The sequence below is a fragment of the Cervus elaphus genome, chromosome 20, assembly GCF_910594005.1.
Source record: "Cervus elaphus chromosome 20, mCerEla1.1, whole genome shotgun sequence".
NCBI classification, from domain to species: domain Eukaryota; kingdom Metazoa; phylum Chordata; class Mammalia; order Artiodactyla; family Cervidae; genus Cervus; species Cervus elaphus.
The window spans coordinates 121,826,817-121,850,505 of NC_057834.1; the positions used below are offsets into that span (position 1 = coordinate 121,826,817).

At 40.4% G+C, this 23,689-nt stretch overlaps 2 protein-coding genes across 8 annotated transcripts in view; both read right to left on the minus strand.

The window, feature by feature from the left end:
• RNF220 (ring finger protein 220) overlaps positions 1–23,689 on the minus strand; it is a 266,770-nt gene that overhangs the window by 168,231 nt on the left and 74,850 nt on the right. The gene's annotated exons all lie outside the window — the stretch shown is intronic.
• On the minus strand, positions 1,602–2,234 carry LOC122676529 (eukaryotic translation initiation factor 1-like). Its single transcript, XM_043875850.1, has one exon. The coding sequence runs from the start codon at positions 2,088–2,090 to the stop codon at positions 1,749–1,751; it is 342 nt and encodes a 113-aa protein (XP_043731785.1). The 5' UTR covers positions 2,091–2,234; the 3' UTR covers positions 1,602–1,748.

Below are 23,689 nucleotides of genomic sequence, written 5' to 3' on the forward strand. Positions count from 1 at the left end.
ACAGATGCGGGAGTTGGACCTAAAGAATGCTGAGTGCTAAAGAATTGGTGCTTTCAAATTGTGGTGCTGGAGAAGACTCTTGAGAGTCCCTTGGACAGCAAGGAGATCAAACCAGTCAATCCTAAAGGAAATCAACCATGAATATTCAGTGGAAGGACTGATGCTAAAGTTCCAATACTTTGGCCACCTGATGCAAAGAGCCAACTCATTGGAAAAGAACCTGATGCTGGGAAAGATTGAAGCCAAAAGGAGAAGAGGGAAGCAGAGGATGATATCGTTAGATAGCATCATCAACTCAATGGACATGAATTTTAGCAAACTCCGGGAGACAGTGGAAGACAGAAGAGCCTGGTGCTGCAGTTCAAGGGGTCTTCAAGAGTCAGACATGACTTGGCAACTGAACAACAACAATGTATGTGAGGGTTTATTTCTGGGCGCTTAGTTCTGTTCCATGGCTCTACATGTCTATTTTTATGCCAATACCATGCTGTTTTGATGACTATAGCTCTATAGTGCAATTTGAAACCAGAAATTGTGGTGCCTCCAGCTTTGTTGTTTTTCCTCAGGATTATTTTGTGATTCCATGCAAATTTTAGGATTATTCTATTTCTGTGAAAAATGCCATTGCAATTTGATTAGTATTTGCACTGAAGCTATAGATGGTTTATGGACATTTTGACAATATTAATTCTTCTGATCCATGAACATGGAATGTCTTTCTATTTATTTGTGTCTTCTTCAATTTCTTTCATCAAAGTCTTACAGCTTTCAGTGTACAGATCTTTCACCTCCGTGGTTAAGGTTATTCTGATGTAGTTTATTGTTATTGATGCTACTGTGAATGGCACAGCTATCTTTATTTTTCAGATATTTGTTAGTGTATTCAGTTCAGTTCAGTCACTCAGTTGTGTCCAACTCGTTGCAGCCCCATGAACCACAGCATGCCAGGCCTCCCTGTCCATCACCAACTCCTGGAGTTTACTCAAACTCATGTCCATTGAGTCAGTGATGCCATCCAACCATCTCATCCTCTGTTGTCCCCTTCTCTTCCTGCCTTCAATCTTTCCCAGCATCAGGGTCTTTTCAAATGAGTCAGCTCTTCACATCAGGTGGCCAAAGTATTGGCGTTTCAACTTCAGTATCAGTCCTTCCAATGAACACCCAGGACTAATCTCCTTTAGGATGGACTGGCTGGATCTCCTTGCAGTCCATGGGACTCTCAAGAGTCTTCTCCAACACCACACTTCAAAAGCATCAAATCTTCGGTGCTCAGCTTTCTTTATAGTCCAACTCTCACATCCATACATGACTACTGGAAAAACCATAGCCTTGACTAGACAAACCATTTGTTGACAAAGTAATGTGTCTGCTTTTTAATATGCTGTCTAGGTTGGTCATAACTTTCCTTCCAAGGAGGAAGCGTCTTTTAATTTCATGGCTGCAATCACCATCTACAGTGATTTTGGAGCCCCGCAAAATAAAGTCAGCCACTGTTTCCCCATCTATCTGCCATGAAGTGATGGGACCGGATGCCGCGATCTTAGTTTTCTGAATGCTGAGCTTTTTTTTTTTTTTTTGCTCTTTTCAGTTTATTGCATGAAGGAGTTACACTAGTCCAAGTTAAAAGCAGACCCCAAATGGTTACATTATACAAGCTGTGAGGTTTTTAAACTTGTGACAAGGGACAGAAGGGAAATTCTACTCATTGCAAGGAAATCCTCACTTAAGCTTCAGTGAGCCAAAAGCACTTAAAACCCATGAACCTTCAGCTGGTCGTCCTTAGCCAGTCCAATCTCTACCAGGAACTGGCATATGTTCTTGCGCTGGTCACCCTGTAGCTGAATTATTTCTCCATATTCTGGATGCTCAATTACAGTACCATTGCAGGCAAATTTCTTCTTAAACGCCTTCACTAGTTTCTTTTTATCGTAATCATCAGCGATCCCTTGGACAGTAGTAAGGGTCTTCCTGCCGTTTCTCTGTTGAATTCTTATATGGATATAATCCTCAGTGCCAGCAGGAAGCAGATCATCACCCTTACTTGCATCAGCAAAGGGGTCGAAAGAGTGGAGGTTCTGGATAGCGGACATACGATACGATTCCTTTTCCTCGGTGGAAACGGCCTGCGGAAGGCGGCGGCGGGAGAAGGCGGGCAGGGGGGACGGAGCGTCGGGAAGCGAGGGGGCTCAAGGGGGAGGCTGCTGAGTCCTCGGCGGCGGCTCAGTGACTGGGGCCTGAATGCTGAGCTTTAAGCCAACGTTTTCACTCTCCTCTTTCACTTTCATCAAGAGGCTCTTTAGTTCTTCTTCACTTTCTGCCATAAGGGTGGTGTCATCTGCACATCTGAGGTTATTGATATTTCTCTTGGCAATCTTGATTTCAGCTTGTGCTTCCTCCAGCCCAGAATTTCTCATGATGTACTCTGCATATAAGTTAAATAAGCAGGGTGACAATATACAGCCTTGACATACTCCTTTTCCTATTGGGAACCAGTCTGTTGTTCCATGTCCAGCTCTAACTGTTGCCCTCTGGTCTGCATACAGGTCTGCATACATATATACAGGTTTCTCAAGAGGCAGGTCAGGTGGTCTGGTATTCCCATCTCCTTCAGAATTTTCCACAGTTTATTGTGATCCACACAGTCAAAGGCTTTGGCATAGTCATTAAAGCAAAATAGATGTTTTTCTGAAACTCTCTTGCTTTTTCGATGATCCAGCAGATATTGGCAATTTGATCTCTGGTTCCTCTGCCTTTTCTAAAACCAGCTTGAACATCTGGAACTTCATGGTTCATGTATTGCTGAAGCCTGGCTTGGAGAATTTTGAGCATTACTTTACTAGTGTGTTAGTGTATAGAAATATAATTGATTTCTGTATGTTGATTTTGTATCCTGCAAGTTTCTGAATATGTTGATTAGTTCTGGTAGTTTCTTTTTTGGCAGCATCTATATATAAAATATGATCAGTAAACAAAGACAGTTTTACTTCTTCCTTTATAATTTGGATGCCTTTCCTGCTCTTTTCCTTATCTGATTGCTATGGCTAGGACTTCCAACACTATATTGAATAGAAATGGTGAGAATGGGCACCTTTTTCTTATTCCTGAAAGAGGGAAAGATTTCAAGCTTTTACTTTTGAGTATGATGTTATTTGTGGGTTTGTCATATATGGCCTTTATTAGGTTAAGTAGTATTCCCTCTATAAGAAAGTTTTCAACAGTTTTTTTTTTAATTTTTATAAAAGGATGTTGTATTTTGTCAAGTGCTTTTTCTGCATCTATTGAGATGGTCATATGATTTTTATTTTTTATTCTGTTAATACAGTGTATCACATTTATTGATTTGCATATGTTGAACCATCCTTGCATTCCAGAGATAAATTTCACTTGATCATGGTGTGTGATTCTTTCAATGTGCTGTTGAATTCAGTTTGCTAATATTTTGTTGAGAATTTTTAGGTCTATATTCATCAGGGATATAAGCCTATAGTTTCCTTTTCTTGCTGTGTCCTTATCTGGCTTTGGTATCAGGGCAGTGCTGGCTTCTTATAAGTTTGGGAGTGCTCCCCCCTCTTCACTTTTTGAGAGGAGTTTTGAGAAGAACTGATACTAACTCATCTTTAAATGTTTGGTATTTTATTGCTTTTATGGATGAATACTATTTAGCCTACGGAAAAATCACATTTTGTTTGTCTATTCATCAGGTGATGGATGGGCTTCCCTGGTGGCTCAGTGATAAAGAATCTGTCTACCAATGCAGAAGATGCAGGAGAAGTGGGTTTAATCCCTGGGTCAGGAAGATCCCCTAGAAGAGGAAATGGCAACCCACTCCATCCAGTATTCTTGCCTAGAGAATCCAATGAACAGAAGAGCCTGGTGGACTGCAGTTCATAGGGTTGCAAAGAGTTAGACGCGAATGAGTGCACACACACACAGTAATGGATATTTAGATTGTTTCCATGTTTTGGCTATTATGAATAATGCTTTTATGAACATCACTGTACAAGTTTTTGTGTGGACATATGTTTTCAGTTCTCTTGATTAAATATTTAGGAGTAGAACTGCTGGATCAAATGGTAACTATATATTTAACTTTTGGGGGGAATTGCTGGACTCTTTCCCAAAGTGGTTGCAACATTTTATATCCCCAATAGGAGTTTATTAGTGTTCCAATTTCTCCAAATCCTCATCAATACTTGTTATTACCTGACTTTTTTTATTATAATCTTCCTAGTGGGTAAGAAGTAGAATCTCACTGAGTTTTGTGTTGCATTTCCCTGATAACCAATGACACTGAGCATCTTTTTGTGTGTTTATTGAACATTCACATATCTTCTTTAGAGAAATGTCTATTTATATCCTTGGCCCATTTTAACACTGGGTTATTCTTTTTATTTTCAGTTCACTCCTTTCTTTCCTATCTGGATTTCTTTTATTTCATTTTCTTGTCTAACTGCTCTATATAGAACCTCAATATTGAACAGCAGTGATGAGAATGTACTTCTTGCCTTGTTCCTGATCTTAGGAGGAAAGCATTCAGTATTTTATCATTTAAGAAGTTCCCTCCTATTCCTAGTTTGTTGAGTAGTTTTTATCAGGAAGGGTTGCTGAATTTTGTCTTTTTTTTTTTTTTTTTTTGTCATTTTTTTTTGGTATCTATTGAGATGTGGTTTTGCTCTCTATTTTGTAACTATGGTGCACTGCATTGATTTCTTTCATTTGTTAAACCAACTTTGCATTCCTATGGTAAATCTCATTTGGTCAAGGTGCATAATCCTTTTTAGATGTTGCTGCATTTGGCTTGCTAAATATTTTTTGAGGATTTTTGCACATATATTTATAAGGGATCTGTAGTTCTGTTTTCTTGTGGTGTATTTGTCTGGTTTTGGTATGAGCAATATTGGCCTCACAGAATAATTTGGGAAGGGTTCTCTCCTCTTCTATGTTTTGTAAGAGTTTATGAAGGATTAGTATTAATTGTTTTTTAAAAGTTTGATTGAATTCACCAGTGAAGCCATCTGGGCATGGTTTTTTCTTTGCGGGAAGTTTCAAAGTTACTAATTCACCTTCTTTACTTGTTATAGGTCTATTCAGATTTTATTTCTTTTTGAATCACTGCTGGTAGTTTACATTTTTTTCCAGAATTTTGTCCATTTTCTCTAAGTTACCTAAGTTTTTGGCACACACTTGTTTATGGTATTCCCTTATAATGCTTTTTTATTTCTGTAAGACTGGTAGTAATGTCTTCTCTTTCGTTCCTAATTTTGGCAATTTGATATTCTGTCTTTCTTCAGTCTAGCTAAAGATTTCTCCATTTGTTGGTCTTTCCAAAGAGCCAGCTTTTGGTTTTGTTTTTTCTCTTTTGTTTTTCATTGCTATATTTCACTTATTTATTTTGTTAGAGTGAAAGTGTTAGTTGCTCAGTCACGTCTGACTCTTTGCAACCCCATGGACTGTAGCCGCCAGTCTCCTCTGTCCATGGAGTTCTCTAGGCAAGAATACTGGAGTGGGTTGCCATTTCCTTTTTAGAGGATCTTCCCCACCCTGGGATCAAACCTGGGTCTCCTGCTTTGCAGGCAGATTGTTTACTGGCTGAGCCACCAGGGAAGCCCTCTAGTCTTTATTATTTCCTTCCTTCTCCTTACTTTGAGTTTTCAGACTTTCTTAGTTTACTCTTATTTTTCTAGTTTCCTAAGTTGAAAGATTGGGTTATTGAATTGAGATATTTCTTCTTTTTAAATATAGGTGTTTATAGCTATAAACTTCCCTCTGAGCACTGCTTTAGCTGGAGCCCATAAGTGTTGATGTGATGTTATCATTTTCATTCACCTCAATGTTTAATTTCCCTTTTGATTTCTTCTTTGATCCTTCATTATTTGTCTTTAACTATCCCTAAAAAAATATCCAATATTTGCCTTTCTAGTTGATGTTGCATTTTGCTGCCTAACTAGTCTTATGAAAAACAATTTAGTTTAATAAACATTTGTTGAGTACTAGTATGTTCAAGCTGAGGGTTGAGAATATAAAAATGTTTAAGACAGTTCCTGTACTGAAGTAATTCACAGTACAGTGGGAGAGATGACCCTGAAACAGACAATTATGAGTTGATAAATTCAATGACAGACTTATTAAAGTATAAAAGAATACAGAAAAGAAAGTGATTAGCTCACTCTAGCAGACCAGCTTTCACAATGGTGATAATTACTGAGCAGGGTGTCTAAGGACAAATAATAACTCTTTAGTTAGACAAAATAATGAGAGACCACTTGCCTGGTAGTGGAAATAGTATGCGTGAAGACTTGGAACTGTGCAACAAAGTAGGGTATTTAAGATCACCCTTTTCCTCATCCTTGGTCTATGAGATTCTGATGAAGCAGATTCTACTCCTCACTCCAGGTTAATGGATTTGACCCAGACATAAGACAATCAGAACTCTAGCCACAGTAATTGGTTCAAAAATGGGCACAAGTCAAAGCCATACACTAAGACTTTAACTGAGGCTTTGAGAAAAAAGACTTCTTTTTATATGCTGGAAAATACCTAATAGGCAGTTGAAAATCCAAGTCATGCCCATGTGGATGAAACCAGGGAGATGGAGGAGAGCCAAGGGAGAGTGCTGACAATAGTGGGAACTCAATACATATTCACTGAATAAATGAATATATGAACAATGTGGAGAACAGAATCCTGAGGAAAACAAGGAATTCTTAAAAGCCATCTCATGTGCCTCTGAACTCTCACAGCTTCTCAGAATTGTTCTTATGGTGTTTTATAGTTATCTTTGAAACTGCATGATCTCTTCTCTTAGGATCTAATGCTTTTCTGACCCTATTACTTGTATTATTTATAAAATTTTATATTATCTGTCCCTATCTCTTCAGCTTCAACTTTTATCCTTCTAGCAGTATTTTAAAACTCGCTGTACTCTGCATATACCACACACACTTGTCTTTGTTCTTTCCATATTCTACCCCCTCCTCCAGAATACTTCACTTATTGAAAACTAACCAAGTACCCATCACTTGCAAAGTGAGATCCGTTAGTGGAGGGTGATATCGACTTAAGAGTGATGATCAGCACTTTTAAATGAAATACAGTAGAATACAGTAAGATAGAAAATGGCAGAGTTCATTGCACGAAGGACAGATAAATATTACCTTTGTGAAACTTTTATTTCAGTTGGTGGGTGTGTACTGAGTCACACTGTAAAACATGTTTCTTACTATAAATCACAGTGTAAAAATTAAAAGGCCTAAGGAACCCCTCTTACCAAGGTGAGCAGGTTTTTGGTTTAAACTTCAAACAACAAAGAATGCCCAGAGATTTCCCTCCTTGTGTCTCTAACTGAAATTTTGAAACTTTGTCTCCAAGTCCAAACTCTGAGGAAGGGTCAGGTTAAAGTCTTTACTTCTGTTGCAGCAACCACATTTTATTTTAAAGAAGTCCTTTCAAATCTAACACATAGCCTGGTTCATAGCAGTCTGCTGCTGTTAACTATGCTACTTATAATAATAGATAGCACTTATTAAGTACCTGCTGTCTTTTAGCCATTGTTTTAGTTCTTTTCATATACTATCTTATTTATTATACCTCACAACAACCCTAGAGGTAGGTAATATTATTACCAATTTCATTTTATAGGTTGGGGACACTGAAGTATGTAGATATTGTCTCAATTTTCCCAAGGCCACACAGCTAGGAAGTGGTAGAACTAAGATTTTTTTTAAATTTACATTTTATTGAAGTATAGTAGATTTACAACGTTGTGTTAATTTTTCTGTACAGCAAAGTGACTCAGTTATATATACATACAGATATACATTTATACACCCTTTTTCATATTCTTTACTATTACAGTTTATTATAGGATACTGAATATAGTTCCTGGTCCTATACAGTAGGACCTTGATGTTTATCCATTCTACAAGTAATAGTTTGTATCTCAAACTCCCAGTCCTTCCCTCCACCAACCCTGCCTCCCCCTTGGTAAACACAAATCTGTCCTCTGTGTCTCTGAGTCTGTTTCTGTTTCACAGATATTACCTGACACAAATAAACATTTCTATGAAATAGAGTTAAGATTTGAACCCTGCCATCTAGCTTCCCAGCCCATTCTCTTAACCACTAAGATCTCTGGCCTCCCAAGTTAGCTTTACTGTTGAACAGACACAGATGTGGCTCATGAAACAGCTCTTCTGAAATGGCCCTGGGTATCTACGCCCTCCAGGCTGTGGCTCCTATCTTTCATAACCACTCATTTTGATCAAGAACAGCCTAGTTTATCTGGCCCTGGATCTGTAGTTCAGTGTTAATCTGCAGGTTGGTTTCAACTCTCACTAGTTCCCTTCGAAAGAGAGAAAAGGAGGAAAATGAGGCCAAAATTCATCCCAATTTTTAAAGTTATTTTTAAAAAGCAAGATGATGGGGGAAGACAGCACACATCTGTCTCTTAAAAGGAAGGATCCTCTGTCTCCTGCCCGTGATTGTCTCTGACTTTGAAGTGCTGCTCCCCGCTGGAGGCTCTGAGCTCTCTCTGCTCTGGGCGCTCTCTCAGCCCGTGGGCTCCTGTTGAAGGTGATGAGGACAAAATTGGGACAGGTCACCCCAAAGACCCCCCGTTCCTTTGTTCTGAGTGAATGCTCTCTCTTTCTGAAAATTCTCAGCTTTATCTAAGAAAGGGAAAGGGCAGACCCTCTTTCATAAGAAGAAAGGAAGAGGGTCTGAGAGACTGTTCTTTCCCTGAGTATTCAGTGAGTTACTGAATACCAGGGAGAAAAGAGTCAGAGAAAGGACAAAAAAATAAAAAAATAAAAATAAATAAAAAATAAAACAACACAGCGCAGCTCCGAGCCCCTCTCCTATCAGGTTTTACAGAGGGGCCATAGATTTTCTTCATTGCCAGCCCTGACTTATCACAGCCTTGTTTTTAATGAGGTATAATAAGGGGAACATTTTGTAACAACACGGTTCCCCTATTTTATCCCGCAAACAGCTGTGTCATGCTTGCGGCTGGAAGAATGAATCATATCTCCGCCTGCATATGCTAACTCCCATGTAATTACCCCAGCATCTTAAATAAAGCCGGCCCTAAACCTGTCGCTCACATTACAAGCAAACGGTGCAGACCTCGTAACTGGGGCCTCTATCATTACAATTAATTTATCACAGAAGCAACTGAGATTAGAGGCTAGAATTAAAACCCAGAGCATGGAGAGTCATGTAGTGACACTGACAAACACGCTCTTGAGAGGCGGCTGGCTCCAGCGGCTGCCTGACTAATGCCTTTCCTGGGGAAAAGCAGCCTTAGTTGGATTTGGTTTTCTTTACATTTTTCCCCACTCAGAGATTTTACTAAAGCGATTTCCCTGTCTCCCTTGATTCAAAATGATGTTGGAAAAATTCTAGCTGGTACTTAACCAGAACTCTGAGCAGGAGTCACCATTTTCTCATTCTTAAACGACCACTGTCTCTCCATGCGAACAATCCCCCCGAGACCTCCCATTTGTTTTTGTTATTAGAAAGGAATTTCTTCTGACATCAGTTTGCTTCCTTTCATGGGGCAGGAGATTGGGGGGAGGGAGGAAAGAGCCCAGAGCATTTGCTTCAAATATAAAAATGCTGTCTGCATCTTCTCAGCGAGGCAGTACTTCTCAGCGAGGTTCCTCAACTGAACCACAGAGACAGAAAACTGCTTGAGTAACTGTTTCCTTAGTTGTCTCAAGGATAGTACCATGAGTATATCTAGATGGTACATTCTAGAGGCATAGGAGACACGTCAATTTATTACTTTCAGGGTGTGTGGGGGGGTGTTGTTAGTGCATCTGTGCTCACCCTGGTTGAAAAAGGCTGAAGAGAGACCATCAGATGGCTCCAGCATTGTTTAGAGACCCCAGCAGGGAGCCCCCTCCCAGTCCAGAGTCAGCTCCGGTCCCGGTCAGAGGGGTTCCCAGTCACCTGCCACCCACATGCATGGGCTCCTTTAATTAGTGAGTGGCTAGTGGGCTTCCCTTGTACCTCAGTTGGTAAAGAATCTGCCTGCAGTGCAGGAGACCCGGGTTCGATCCCTGGGTTGGGAAGATCCCCTGGAGAAGGAAATGGCAACCCACTCCAGTATCCTTGCCTGGAAAATCTCATGGACAGAGGAGCCTGGTGGGCTGCAGTCCATGGGGTCGCACAGAGTCGGGCACGACTGAGCGACTAACACACACACAGTGCCTCTCCTGGCCGTCCTAACCTCAAAGCTGAATTAGAATATGCTAGGTCTCCAGACATTGGGGGATCTTATCACTGTCATTGTTGTCACCAGAGCCCAGCAGTCTACTCTGTCAGCTCCCCACGCTACAGCTGAGCCCACTGTACACCCCGCTTCCCCCCTACCCGCACCCCCCACCCCCAGTCCAGGCCTATCTCCTCTCCTTCCCGGGCACACAGCTGCACTACCTTCCCCAGCTCCCCTCGCCCTGAGGTGTGATAGGACTCTGCTTGTTGGAGTGCAGGTGGAGATGTAGGCCACTTCCCTGGGACCAGTGGAGATCTCCCGCCTGCTCCTCCAGCTCCCCTTTCTCAAGAGAACAGCTAGATCTGAACCCTCAGGGTTGACAAACCCAAATTCCACAATCACTACCTTGAGGCTGCCTTCTAAACAGGCTTTGTTTGATGGAGTAATTACCCTCTCTTGGCTAATAAAGCCTGTGAATGAAATGACTCAACCTCTTCCTCGGAGGCTCCTCAGTTTGTGAAGAACAAGGAAGGAGAACCTGGAGTCTAAGGCCGGGAAAGCAGATTTGGGAGACATTTCAGTACTTGGACGGGATAAGGGGCTTAGGACAGCCAAGGCCAGCTGTGAGCCCAGACGCTGGACCTGGAAGAGGCTGCTCACAGCTGTGAGGATTCCTCGGACCCTCACACACCTGACAAGTCTCATTCTGATGGGCTCTGGAAGGCTCAAGGGAAAAAAGGTAATAAAGCTAAAGTATATGAAGAAGTGACTCAAATGGAATAACAATCATGTATGTGGAAGCAAACTCGAAATCATAACCTCAAACTGGAGCAAGTTGTACCACTGCTTACATTCTTTGCCGCCCCCCACCCCCAACCCCCTCCGCCCACCGTGATCTGGTTCCTTGTCTTAGAGCTGCTTTCTCTCATAGCTCCCTGGACCCAGTTTCAACAAACACCTTTTCAGGGTGATCTGCTTGCCTGCTGGCTTGGGAATTCTTCAAGGTCAGAAGAAGGGCTTCATGTGGCTCTATAACCCTCCAGCCAGCTCAGGACCAGGAACTCAGTCCTGGCTCAGGATCTGTTAGATGAATGGGCATCAAGCTTTGCATATGTTAATATGATGAATCTATTTTCTGACTCTCCTTACTCTAAAGTGGTGCCATGAAACTGGAGACAGTCCTCCACATACTGCCTTTCAGTTTTCTTTCTGATCAACAGCAGGTATTTGAAAACTGGGCTTCGGGCACTGAGCAAGGTAGAGAAGAACTAACTGGCCCCAAGGAAATGAGAATCGCCCCTAGAAAGGTGTATGTTAACACTATGCTTGAAATAGCCATCGGCTGTGCCAAGGGCTACTCTATGAAATAGGAAGAGTCCCATTTCAAATCCCCTAGATCTCAAGTACCTTATGACTACTGGAACATAGCTCCTTTTCTTCCTACTGAGAGACCTTTAGCTCCGTTTGAGCCATGCATTACTCACTGAGAGAAGGAATCAAAAATGCTTTGAAAAATATGCAGCACATGCAGGGGAACAGATTGGTATTACCATCAGTCTGGTCTCCTTCCTTCCCTGGAAAGTCTTTCCTGCAGTATTCTCTCCCCACTCCTGCTCATGCAAGAATGGAGCATACAGAGATCTGGGCTAGACCAGTTCTGGTTCTGGCTTATAGTGTATTCTTGGTTTAGCCTCATTAAAAAAATGACTATTCCTCATCGGAAAAATGAACTGAACTAACTTGGAACAGAAGTCAAGAGTGTGGATTCAGGGTTGGATTAACTGGGTTCAAATTTCAGCTGTGACTTATAAGTTAGTAAGACTTAGGAAAATTATGTAACCTCTTTAAGCCTCTGTTTTCTTATCTGTAAAATGGGAATTAAAAAAAAAAAGAGTTTACAGAAGTGAAGTATCACATGCAAATATTTGGCATGATGTCTAAGGCACCCGAGAAATGTTAGCTATCATTGTTCTGTTTCCTGTCTCTGAATTAATGCCCATTTCTCCTTGTCTCCTCGTGTTACAACTGAGACAACCACCTTCTTCCTATTAAAGTCTAGTCATCCACACGTACTCTGGATCTCATCCCTCCTTGACTTTTAAACCCTCCTTCATTTATCATAATCTCTTTTTCTTGTACTATCAGTCTTTTTCTTTGGATCATTTCAATCAACATATATACACGCACTGATATTTCCTATAAAAAAATATCCCTGACTTAAACCCACATCCTCTCCACCTGCCATCACATTTTTATGCTCTTCTTTACAGCCAGTCATCTCCAAAGTACTGTCTACATTTGCTGTGTACCTTTTCTTACCCTCCACCAACTCTTCACTTCATGTCAATTTGTATTTGCACTGTCACTCCACTAAAATGGTTCTCAGGGTTACCAATCACTCTCCATATTGCCAAATCCGGAAGACACGTCCCTTTCTCTGATCTCTCAGTAGCATTTGACAAACTCACCATTTGGTCTTTTTAAAAACACTCCCCCCCTCCCCCAAACAAACAAACAAAAAACCACTCCCCCAAGAGACTAAACTCCAGTAAAAAAAAAAAAAATACAGACCTGAAATCCATTTTGATTGAAGCCAAACTTGATTGAACCATGTTTACAATGAACTTAGATAATTTTGCTTCATTATCAGTGTATTATGTTTGCACTGGGGGTTCTGAAAATAAATTACTTGCTCAAGATAAAAAATAAAAACACTCCCCTTGGTTTTGCTCCTTGGTTTTACCATCTCTCTCCGTCCACTCTTTCTCAGGCTCCATTCTTCTTTTCTTCTATTAAATACTTAACATTAGAGTTCTCCAGGGCTTGGATCTGTGCCCTCTTATTTTCGCCTTTTTACATTATTTGCCTCAGTGATTTCATCATTTTAAATCACTTTAAATAGTGAGGTGGTGTTATAAAAATAACCAAACAACAACAGAAACTCTGAAATATATGACATTGGCTTTGGAGCAGATAGTGGGCAGAAAGGAAGCTGATATAAAAGTCAGGAATAATAGCAACTTGTAGTTATAGTGGTAAGCATTTGGCTAAACAATAACAATCTGGAAGGTAGAAAATACATCTAATGAACCCTTAGAGTTAGAAGAGGAGATTTTATGGCAAAACACTGAAAACACAAGCTGGTTGCTTTAGCTACATTTGATGAGGCACTAACAAGAAAGAAACTTGAAGAGAACTGGCTAGTTTGTAAGCAGAATACAGCAGGAATATAGAGAACCCAGAACTTATTAGATTCAAAAACAAAACTTTCTCATCTCCAGCCTCTCTAGTAAAAGATTTTCAAATTAAGATTCATCCTAGACTAACGATCACATCCATGGTGCTGCCAGTAGATATAGTTTCCAGGTGAATTCACAATCAAGGATCTTCATTAAGCACTGAAAAAAGTAAGGCAGTGGTTTTCCATCTTTCAGGTGGAAAAGAGGCTTCTAGAAAGCTTATGAGTTTGGTTCTACAGCAGCCTGATATACTCGAGTACCAGTAATTAGGTCTGGATAAATCATGTCTTGTATAAATTGTAGGTATGGCTTGTGGGCACATAGAACTGACTAGTATCAGATATGCAGGACTCACACAGCTTGTAAGAGAGTTGTATTGGCAAGTACACTGCCAGTTCCAACTAAAAGAGACTGAGACTGTTCAACATGTTAAAAAGATCTCCAACTCCCCAGGTTTCTACAGCCAGGCGGTACACGGAAAGAGCTGCTCAGTCATCCGAAAAAGGCATGCTAGTCAATGTCCTCTTCAGAAATATCCAAGGGCGGTGGAAAAGGCAGGACTTTCAGAGGACACAACAAAGAGCCACGGAGAGCAAGGAATTGGAGATATACACCCAGGAAACAGAACCAGGCCTAATCAGGGAACATTCCCAACTCCCAGCATGCTGGGACCCGTGGACACCTGCTAGTAGAATTTCAGAGTCGCTATGGATTGATGACTTCCATGTAATCTAGTTCTTCCCTTTTAAATGAAAAAATGTATTGCTGTTATCATGTACCTATTCCACCACTGTATGTTGAATGGGGGAAGGGGGGATGGTATATATATTTTAGTTCTTAGGTCTTCAGATCAAGAAAAAACATAATTAGACCTGACATGATCCTTTAAGCAAGAAACAATGATTTAGATAATATTGGGGGAAGTCTTGGGATTGTGAATGAGTGTATTTTACAGGTGAGAGGAATGTGAATAAACAAGAGGTGGGTTGTGATAGATTGGATTATTGTTTGAAACTGTTATTCCCCTGCCACCTCCATGGAGGAGTTTACTTTCCTGCTGCTTGATTTTTGACTTAATTATGAGATTATTTTGGCCAATAGTATATGGAGTCAGAAATGACTCAAAACATGGCCTTGAAATATGCTTGTGCAGTTGGCCTTCCTGAGCAAAGAGTTCTCCCCAGGAAGCTGCCCTCTCTTCAGCAGAAGCTGCAGAATGAACATCCATGGATCAAACTAGAGCTCAACTTCCTACAAGGAGCAGAGATGCCTGGCCAAGCAGAACCTAGATCAGCCAACCTACAGATGCAGGAGAAATAAGTGCTACTGCTGTACCCAACTGAGATGTTTGTGGTGGTTTGTTATGTAGCAATAGCTAACTGGCTCTTTCTTATTCTTCAAAACACTGATGCCCCTGGTTCTTTCTCATCCTTCAAATGCAATAAGCACCTGTCTGCCTCAGGACTGTTAAAATAACCCGCTCCTTATTTTTGAAACATTCCTCCTTTTTGAACATGCCTCTGCTCATTACAGGTCTTAACTTCAGATCTTTACTTAAATGCATTTTTTCAGAGACCACCCTTAGTAGGTCATCCAATTATTCTATATTGTTTTGCCATTTGTTTCATAATACTCATCCTCATTTGTAACAATAAATATTTCTGTTTCCTTATTTGTTTTTCCCCACGTTAAGCCTGTAAAGGAAAGGACCATGTCCATTTATTCACTCACTTATTCTCAAAGTATAAGATTAAGACTGATGCATGAAAAGTGAGTGTTAGTCGCTCAGTCATATCCAACTCTTTGCAATCCCATGGGCTGTAGCCTGCCAGGCTCCTCTGTCCATGGAATTCTCCTGGCAAAGATACTGGAGTGGATTGCCATTTCCTTCTCCAGGGGATCTTCCAGATCCAGGGATTGAACCCGGGTGTCGTACATGGCAGGCAGATTCTCTACTGTTTGAGCTACCAGGGAAGCCCCAGCATGTTATCAAAAGACATGTTGGGGAACACTTGGTATATGTACTCTTCGGACTACTTAGAACACAGCTTCAAAAATCAAATTCAATTTATTTTCATTCTTCTCATTTTTAATAATAATTGTTTTGTTCCCTTCCTAATGAGCTATGCTCCCCAAGGAAGTAGATTGTCTTCTTGGTTACCAAACCAACCAATCTAACTGGTGGGCTCCCTGCTCATTACTGTGTCTGCTTGTTTCTGGACAAATATTATGATTCAAGGTCAAAGATGCAGGTGAGGTCATCTGCTGTTTTTGCCAAGGCCAGGGCAAGTCTGTTTCACAAACTTTGGTTGGTGTATTCTATCTGCTCCCAAAATATAAACCGACACACAAAAACAGACACATAGAGCTTGGTTCAAAGCTATGGCAGAAACCTGAGGCCCAAGGGTATCATCAGCCCAGTGGCTCTAAGCCTGAACACTGGTGACTCCAACATAAACCTTCCCCAAGCCACCTCTGTGGCTTCCAAAGTGGCTCAGTGGTAAAGACTCTGCCTGCCAATGCAGGAGACACAGGAGATGCGGGCTTGATCCCTGGGTCGGGAAGATAATTTGGGATAGGAAATGGTAACCCACTCCAGTATTCTTGCTTGGAAAATTTCATGGACAGAAGAGCCTGGCAGCTGCAGTCTATGGAATCGCAGAGTAGGACACAGTTGAGCGACTGAGCACCCATACAAGCCACCTCTAGTTTCCTCCCAGTAGCATTTGCTACCCCTGCTGCAAGGTTCCAATGTCAGTTTCTGCAATATTTCTGAAACGGAGAGCCCACAGGGAGGTCTCTTGTAAGCATGGAAGTCCTCTTGTAAGGGAGGGGAGGAGAGAAAATTTAAAGCCTTGATCCTGGTACAAATCAACCAAGCTAAGTGAATTATTTCTAGAGGTCTGGCTTTCTGGCTTCCTAACCCCAAGCTTCCCCAAGTCAAGATCTTTGACCTCAATTTCTATATTTTTCTACTTTTTCTTCTGCAAGGCTTAATATTTTATTAAATGTTATATATGAGTTATATAATATGTAGATATCATATCATATATGATATGAAGCAAAATAGTAAGTGAACATTTATGGACCACCATCCAACTTAAGACATAGAACAGGACCACTAATAGTCATGCACTCCTTCTCAATTCCATCTTTCTATCTCCTCCTTCCCACCAATGTAACCACCATCCCAGATTTTTTCTTCCTCAGATACTCATCTTTCTTTATAGCTTACCCGAAGTGTATCTTTTAAGCATTATATGGCTTTCTTTGGAACTTTATGAGTGTATCATACCATATGTATTCTTCTACAACTTGGCTTTTTCTGTTGTTGTTGTTCAGTCATGTTCAAATCTTTGTGACCCCATGGACTGCAGCACTCCAGGCTTCCCTGTCTTCCACTGTCTCCTGGAATTTGCTCCAACTCAGGTCTATTGAGTTGGTGATGCCATCCAACCATTTCATCCTCTGTTGTCTTCTCCTCTTCCTGCCCTCAATCTTTCCCAACATCTGGGTCTTTTCCAATCAGTCATCTCTTCACATCAGAGGGCCAAAGTTTTGGAGCTTCAGCTTAAGCATCAGTCCTTCCAATGAATATTCAGAGTTGACTTCCTTTAGGGTTGACTGATTCGATCTTCTTGCTGTCCAAGGGACTCTCAAGAGTCTTCTCCAGCATCACAGTTTGAAAGTATCAATTCTTTGATGCTCAGCCTTCTCATGGTCCAACTCTCACATCTGTACATGACTACTGGAAAAACCATAGCTTTGACTATATGGACCTTTGTCAGCAAAGAGATGTCTTTGCTATTAACTATGCTGTTTAGGTTTGTCATAGCTTTTCTTACTCAGCATTATATTTCTAAGAGTTCTCTGTGTTGATTCATATGGTTGTAATGATTTCATTTTCACCACTTTATAGTATTCAATTCTATGAATATACCACAATTTGTTCATCCTTTCTCCTACAAACAACTCTGTTGTGGACATCTTGTATACACATCTCTTGGAGTATACGAGCAAGAGTATCTCTAGGGAATATGCCTAGGGATGGTACTGCTCAGCCATAGGATATAAACACAGTCAGGTCTACAAGAATGGCAGTTACAGTACGTTAGGTCAGGATTTCTGTCTGTCTTCTTCACTGTCATATGTCCAGAATCTAGAACAGTGTTCAGCACAGAGTGGGTGTCTCAGTAGACATTGACTGAATAAATGCAGATAATGCTATGTTTTTCCAAAGTGATAATAACAATTTATATGCCCAATGGTTTATCATGTTCTACTTATTGTTACTTTTTAGATCAACCACAAATACCTCTCCCATTGTTCTATTTGCTCATGTACTCCACACTAGCTTTTGCATCTTCTTTCTCTTGGTTCTACAGCTAACAGACCTGGGATGGTTGCTGTCTCTGAGTGAACTAGGACAAGTTTAACCACTCCAAGCCTCAGTTTCCTCACTTGTGAAATGGGGACAGTAATGCCTTTTTCTCTGTAATGATTTAACCTACTCAATAATAGCACCAATAAATGATAAATCCTATTACAGAGAAACCTGCTCGTCCAATGCACTGGCTGATTATCCAAAAAGTCCTGCACAGCAGAATATCATTTTAAAAAGATATATACTTACCTGGAACATTTTATTTTAACTTAAAATATATAAATAGAGATTCAGTCTCCAATTTTTTGATGTAAGGCCAAGGCATGTGCTACTGACTGGCTTTCCAGATCTTTCCTGCATAAATCACATTCATAATACATTGCCTACAATTCTTGGTTTTAGTTTTTTATAGTGGAACAAGAACTTAAAGAAATTAGAGTGCACATTCTTAGATTGTTGTGATATTTTTACTCAATATGTCTTACCCACACCGCTTTCAGTAGCATTTTTAAAACTCACCTTAATTTTCAGCTTGACTTTCATAAAACAACAATAACAAACAACACCTCTTTCCAGTTTTATAGTGTTGAGTTTACAAAATATTTAATGAAATTAGCAGTTACAATAACTGCTACCAGTGACATAAACAGATTTAGGAACAAGTACAGCTGAGTTTTGATAAGCATGCAAGTTAGCTGATGGGAGAAGCAGTGAGGGGCCATACTGTCTAATAGCAAAATTGAGAGGAACCATCAGGCGAGAGAATACTGGAGACATTAGTTTTACAGAGCAGAGTGTGGGTTAACTCGGTTAGTCAGTAGGTAGAGCTAGTGAAGAGAGCTACTATATCATTATTCTGTTTCTACCATTGACCTAGTTACTTGGCCACCTCTCTCCTCAGCTGATCTCCCACTTAAGGAAAACATCTCAGGCCTGGTTCACTATCTAGATTCACTCTTGGGTCAGTAAGGGACAGAGGAAGACATGGAGTCCCTAAGGAATGGAGCCTGATGGGTTGGAGGTTTTAAAATATTCATAGTTGAAAGGTTACTCTTTACTTCTAAGAGTTCTGTGTCCCCAGTAAGTGGAGATAAGGAACAGTGGGTTGAAAAGTTCCACCTTCCTACATTGTCCTTGGATGAAGCACAGCACTGTGGCAAGGAAGAGGGCCTGACTTTAATTAGTCAGACCATCACCCTACTAAACTCCACTGGAACCAAAACAAACCGGGCAGTCCCATATGTCATAAGAATTAAAGGCATGGTTCCCACTTCCTAACGATGCTTTTACAGAAACCGTTCCACTGTAAAACTTTATGATTTGAATCTTTATAGCCGCCAGCAGAGCACATGTTCACTGCCTTAAATTATAACTTAATCACAATAGAAGCTGACTTTCCAGCCCTTTGCAGTCAAGACAAGAGAGGGAAGGGGCCTGTGGCGCAAACTGCCTCCTCTTCCTCTGCCTACCTGCCTCCTCCTGGGTTGTATAGTCCCAAGAAAGTGGAGGGACAGGAAAAACACACACTCCACACCCAGCAAGACCTAAAAGCTAGAACCTTCCAGAAAGATCTAGAGACACGAATGTAGAAAGGGCCTTATGTACTACATTAAGAAATTTTTATTTCATCATTTCAACAACAAGGAGTGATTAAAATTTTTGAAGTACTGTGATGAGATTGCTTTTTTTTCTTATGTTTTGCATTTCATCATAGTTTGTAGAGATTGCTTTTTAAAAAGACTCTGTATCCAAATAAGATATACAAATAGCCAAAAAAATGAAAAGATGCTCAACATCAATAGTCTAGAGAAATGCAAATCAAAACTGCAACGAGATATGACTTTACACCCATAAGGATGGCTATTAAAAAAAACAAACAGAAAATGAAATAGCAAGTGTTGTCTAGGATGTGGAGGAATTGAAATCTTCATACTCTGCTGATGGGAATGATGGCCTTAAATGTTTCAGTCACTATGGAAAATTATTTGGCTATCCAACAGAATATTAAACACAGAGTTACCATATGATCCAGCATTTTTATTCCTAGGTATATACCCAAGAGAACTGAACATATATCCACCAGAAACCCTGGACACAAATATTCATGACAGCATTATTCATAATAGCCAAAAAGTGAAAACAACCAAGTGATGAATGGATAAGTGAAATGTGACACATCCATATGATGGAATATTATTAAGCCATAAAAAGGAATGAGGTACTGATATATGTTACAATGTGGATGAAGCTCAGAAACATTATGCTAAGTGAAAGAAGCCAGACACAAAAGGCCATATGTTATACAATTCTATTTATGAGCAATGTCCAGAATAGACAAAACTATAAAGACAGAAAGTAGACTTGTGGTTATTAAGAGATAGAGGAAGGGGGAGAACTGGGAAAAACAGGGTTTTTTTGGGAAATACAGGGAAAACATTCTGTAATTAGATTGTAGTGACGGTTGTACAATGCTGTGAATATACTAAAACCCACTGAGCTGTGCACTTCAAGATTATTAAAATGATTAATTTTATGTTATGTGAATTTTTGTCTTAAGTTTTAAAAAAAGACTGAAGAGAAGCAAGAGAAAAGCCAGAGAGACTAATTTTAAACCTATTGGCATAATCTAAGTGAGCTATGATAAGATTGAGAAAGGAAAAGCCAGTGGGATCTGATGAGGGCCTGAATTAGGATAGTAGAAGTGGGCACAGAGAGGAGAAGACAGATTCAAACACATTTAGGGGTGAAAACAATCAGATCTCCTTGCATTAGTAAGAGGTCTGGTAATTAGATTGTGATGCTACCATTAATAAGAATAGGAAATGTAAAAAGAAGAGGAGTGGGTTGAAAGGAAAAGATGAATTTTTTTTTTTGGACATGGCAACTGTGAGGTGCTTACAGAATTTTCATTCATTCATTTAACAAATATTTAATAAACACCTACTAGGTGCCTGGTGGGAATATCCAGTAGGCAGTTGGAGACACAGTCTTTGAGTTCTAAACTGGACATTGATATTTTGGTATTAACAACAGACAGTGGATGTAATTGTTTAGGGAAAATATATAAAGGAGAAATGAAGAAGGCTGAAAATAATCCCTGAAGGTTAAGATTCCTCAGAAGAAATGAAGAAAAAGTGGTCATAAAGAGAGAAAATGCAGAATTCAAGGAAACAGAATTTTAAAAGGAAGGCAGCAGTATTAGTGACACTGAACAGAGTTCTGATAAAACAAAGCTGAAAAGTATCCACTGGGTTTGTAATTAGAAAACCTTAACGCCTAAAGGCAGAGCGATGGAGGTCAACACTGGACCATGATGGGTTGGGAGTGAATGGGAGATAAGGAAGTGGAGACATTTTATTTTCTCAACAAACGCTTATTACATTATGTCTGCTATGTGTCAGACTGTAATAGGGAGGAAGTCCTAAACAGCTTGGGAATAATGGGAAGGAGAGAAATGGGACAGTAAGTGGAGGAGGACATGAAGAAACGAAGGGAGAGATGGAGGGTACAGGAGGGTATGGTTTGAAAGTAAAAGAAGTTCAAGGTTGATGGCTTCTGACAGATAAGGTTCACGGCATGGCCATGGGACTAGGCAGTAAAGTGGAGTGGTCTTTAGAAATTAATAGGCCAAGAAGCTATACATGTCAGGTAGTGGATCATTCCATCCCACAAACAAGGAGTTTAGAGAGTCAGACAAATGTCAGAAGTAAGAAGGAACGGACAATATAATAGTCAAACAGCAAAGTTCTCAAAAAGGGGGGAATTGTGTTTATCCTTTTTTTCTTTTTCACAAATAAGCAAACCTGTATATCCCACTGCCATCTGCACAGTACTCACTGCATAAATAAATGCTGCCGACCGACTGATATGTCCTCTCAAAAGCATCTTGTATTTGGCTTGTTCCAAACTGAACTCTTGAGATTTCCTCCTAAACTTAGTTGTCTTCCATTGTTTTCTGTCTGAGTGAATGGTATAAACATCTTCTCCCTAGGAAATACTAATATTACCGAAGAATTGATCCCTTTGAACTGTGGTGTTGGAGAAGACCAACAAGTGTCCCTTGGGCAGCAAGGAGATCAAATCAGTCAATCCTAAAGGAAATCAACCCTGAACATTCATTGGAAGGACAGATGCCGAAGCTGAAGCTCCGGTACTTTGGCCACCTGATGAGAAGAGCCAACTCATTAGGAAAGACCCTGATGCTGGGAAAGATTGAGGGCAGGAGGAGAAGGGGAAGACAGAGGATGGGATGGCTGGATGGCATCACTGACTCAAGGGACATGAGTTGGAGTAAACTCCAGGAGATAGTGAAGACCAGGGAAGCCTGGAGTGCTGCAGTCCATGTGGTTACAAAGTCAGACACGACTTAGCGACTGAACAACAAAATATTATTTACATGTTCCTTCCTCTCTGTCACTCTTCAGATCTAGTCCATCAAGTCTGGTCAATTTTACTTCTTAAACCTCTTTCACATCTTCCCAGATCGCTCCACTGTTAGCACTCTCATCTGAGCCACCATCCTCTCTAGTCTACTGCATCTGCTTCCTAACTCACCTGTGCCCATCTGCTCTTACTTCAATCCATTCTCTACTCAGCAGCCAGATTAATATGTTTCAAAATATGAATCTGATCAAGGCACCGGTCCCCTGTTTCTCCCACCTCAAACATCTGTGAGTTCTCCAATGACAGACTCCCAGCTCCCAGCCTCGCCTCATACCACATGCTCATCACCATTTCCAGTCTCTTCTGTCCTAGGCCTTGGCCTGAGCCCTCCTGAAACATTCAGCCTTCACACATGCTGTTGGCCCTGTCTAGCATGTTTTCCTTCCCTTTGGTGCCCAGTTGAATTCCTGTTTAGCCTAATCAGCTCAACTTTCCTAAAATCCCTGTCTGGGTCATATCACACCCTTAGGCTTTCATAGTCTGCCACTGTTGCAGTTTTACATTTGTTTGAATAAATATTTGATTAATGTCTGTCTCCATGCGGACAGGGGTTGTGCCTGACACGTTGAAGGAACTCAGTAAATATTTATTGAACGAATGAATGATTTGGTAATAAGCTTGCTCACTGTTATTAAGTGGCAAATCTGGGACTGTGTCCCAAGAGACAATGCATTAGGTAGGAGGTTTGAAAGATGAGCTCCAAGATCCCTTCCATTTCTGAGATTTTTTTGCTTTTAGGTGAATTTCCATTATTTTCCTTCCCCTTCTTTCCCTAGGCTGACTTGCTTGGCCTTGTCAACATCCCTCCAATGGGTACCAGAAGGATTTACAGACGCTAAGGGTTGGAAAACTAGAAACCTTTCTTTTATCAGATGCTTGAAAGAAACAACAAACAACTTTAATAACTGGTCACTTAATCTCTCCTTTAGACACATCTGGTAATAGAGTTCAGTTCTTCTTGAAGGACTTCTGATTTTTCTTTAATAATGTATGAGTTAAGCATCTTTTTCATATAACTATTGGCCATTTGTATTTCTATTATATCTTCTCCCCCTTCTTCTCTGCCCTCTCTTTTTTTTTCTGGCCAGACTGTGCAGCTTGTGAGACCTTAGTTCTCTGACCAGGGATTGAGCCCAGGACCCAGCAGTGAAACTGCCATGATGTAACCACTGGACCTCCAGGGAATTCCCCTCCCTCTTTCTTAATTGAACTGATTTATAAATTCTTAGTAGATTAAGGAAATTGGCCCTTTGCCATGTTATGTTACAAATACGTTTTCCAGTTTATCTTCTGATAGTGTTTCTGTCACCTAAACAATTCTATTCTATATAGAACAAAACTTAAAAGATACAAAAGAATATACAATGAAAAATCTTCCTCTCAGCCTTGTTCTCTAGCTCAATTCCC